This window comes from Cynoglossus semilaevis, chromosome 15, assembly GCF_000523025.1.
Source record: "Cynoglossus semilaevis isolate Cse_v1.0 chromosome 15, Cse_v1.0, whole genome shotgun sequence".
In the NCBI taxonomy this organism is placed as follows: Eukaryota; Metazoa; Chordata; class Actinopteri; order Pleuronectiformes; family Cynoglossidae; genus Cynoglossus; species Cynoglossus semilaevis.
In genome coordinates, this window is record NC_024321.1 from 18,088,853 (window position 1) to 18,091,067 (window position 2,215).

The 2,215-nt window shown below is 42.8% G+C and overlaps 1 protein-coding gene across 1 annotated transcript in view; it reads left to right on the plus strand.

The window, feature by feature from the left end:
- The window catches only part of tenm1 (teneurin transmembrane protein 1), a gene marked incomplete at its 5' end in the record, with an annotated part of 89,066 nt that overhangs the window by 38,240 nt on the left and 48,611 nt on the right, over nucleotides 1-2,215 (plus strand). The window contains one exon of the mRNA XM_025063370.1: nucleotides 1,587-1,899. Within this exon, the coding sequence (XP_024919138.1) occupies nucleotides 1,587-1,899 (313 nt within the window). The remainder of the gene's footprint in view (nucleotides 1-1,586; nucleotides 1,900-2,215) is intronic.

Sequence of the window (2,215 nt, forward strand, 5' to 3'; positions counted from 1 at the left end):
TTTTTTTTTTTTTTTTTTTTCCTTTTGTGTTTTGGGTAGATCGTTTCACTGCAGTGTTTCGATGAGGAATGAACAATAAAAAACAACAATTCATTATTTAAAAAAAATAAAATAAATAAAAATCAAGTAACAATTCCATTTAAGATTTTTTCAACAATAAAAAACAACAATTCTCAAATTAAAATGTAAAAAAGCCACACTCTTTTTTTTAATCACCAAACGTCACAGAGGTCAGGATGTTTGTGTGCTGCCACCTTTTGGCAGCGCGTGTTCAGCCCAGAGGCAGTCAGCACACGGAAAGTTCTAGGACAGCACTAAAAAAAGACACGAGAGCACGGAGACAAACTGACCCGGGTCGGTCCAGACCACACGGACCGGCCCGTTTATCCACAGTTACCGCTGTTTCCTACAGTACTACTACAGGCAGTACTGCAGTACTGCAGTAGTACTGTAGCATCGCTGTCGTGGTGTTGTCGCCCAGTTCATTCATTCCAACAACAGATCAACAATAAAACAGCAGTTTAATATCCCACAGCCGGTTAAACACGAGTCCACACAATGAACACAAACAGGGATGAGTGTTTAACTCCCTTACATACATTAAACACACATTAGGGTTTAATTAAGGACATTTAAATTGGCTCTGGAATGAGATCCACCGTCGCAGGAGAGCGTGTGGTTCCATTACATGAACACAGAGAGTCACATGACCACTGACAACCGCACGGCAGCACGTTCTCGATCAGAAGACAATCCACAGCCACAGCTATATATATATATATATATAGTACACATACACAGTAATACTGTAATACTGTATATCTGTACAGTGTATTTCACATTTTTCACCGTTTTAATCACAGCTCTGTCAAAGTGTACGGGTGAAAAAACAGATTTTTTTTTGCTGTTCTGCTTCAACAAATAACTGCATTTTACAAACTGTGAGTTCAACCATTTCTCCTGCTTTGCTTCTATGTCTCTCTCTCTCTCTCTCTCTCTGTGGTGAAGCAGGAGAAGCTCATTAAGTTCTCCTGAATATTCATGAGCTTTATAAAAACAGTATAATTTCTGGATGATTCCAGGACAAAAAACTAAAATGTCCTTCATGTCTGTAAGGTGTGGGGTTTTCCACAGATGACTAGTGGCAGGTGTGTGAAGCGTTCGGAGCTGCTGTCTGGGTTTTTTTTTTTTTTTTGCATTAGTGAAGCGTTCGGAGCTGGATGTGGGGTTTGTTCTACTCTGGGTTTTCATAAACGACTCCCAGGTTCCATTAATGAGTTCATCTGTCTCTCCCACTCTTTGTCTTTGTTTTTGGGCTGAAATACACAGACGAAATACACACACTCAGCCCAGAGAGGGCGCCCTGGTCACTGCACTTCAACTACAATAATCAGATTTTTTTAGTTTTTGTTTTTTTAACTCAAACAACAACTTAGGTCTAAAATCAGTTGTTCAATAGGTGGTCTGTGACCCCCAAAGCGGCATCATTTCAAGCGACCCCATTTGGATTCTATGCGACCTTACATGGGGTCCCGACCCCTAGGTTGAAGTACACCACATTAACCCCAAAGATCTGGTATAAAAAGATTTTGTGTTCAACTTCTGGCGTCGACTCAAACCCGTTCGTTCCGTTTCTTTCTCCAAAGCGATCCTTCACAAAGGGAACGGCGAGAACGTCTTCCTCTCCCAGCAGCCCCCTGTGATCAGCACCGTGATGGGGAACGGCTTCTACCGGAGCGTCCCCTGCGGTCCGAGCTGCAACGGCCCAGCCCGGGACATGATGCTGTTTGCGCCCATCGCCCTGGCGAACGGCCCCGACGGCTCCCTCTACGTGGGGGACTTCAACTTCATTCGCAGGGTCCATCCCGACGGATACACCCGGACCATCCTGGAGCTGAAGTGAGTGACCCCTGACCTTAGGGCACAAATGTCGACTGAGTTTTACTTTAGGTTTTCTGCTAAATTAATACTTACATTTTTGGGATTCATGATTTGATCAGACATGTTGTGTTAGCGTCCATTAGCTTTTTTGTTTAGCTAAGCTAACGGCTCTGCAGCGTCTCAGGAGTCTGAAGTCATTGGTCGATTCATGTGATTTATCGGCTGCCATGATATTATTGGACAGATTAAAATAAAAACTTCATCAGCCAATAATCTATTCAATACGTAGATGTTGTCATCGCTAACACGTCGTCTGGTTTAAATTAGTTATTGA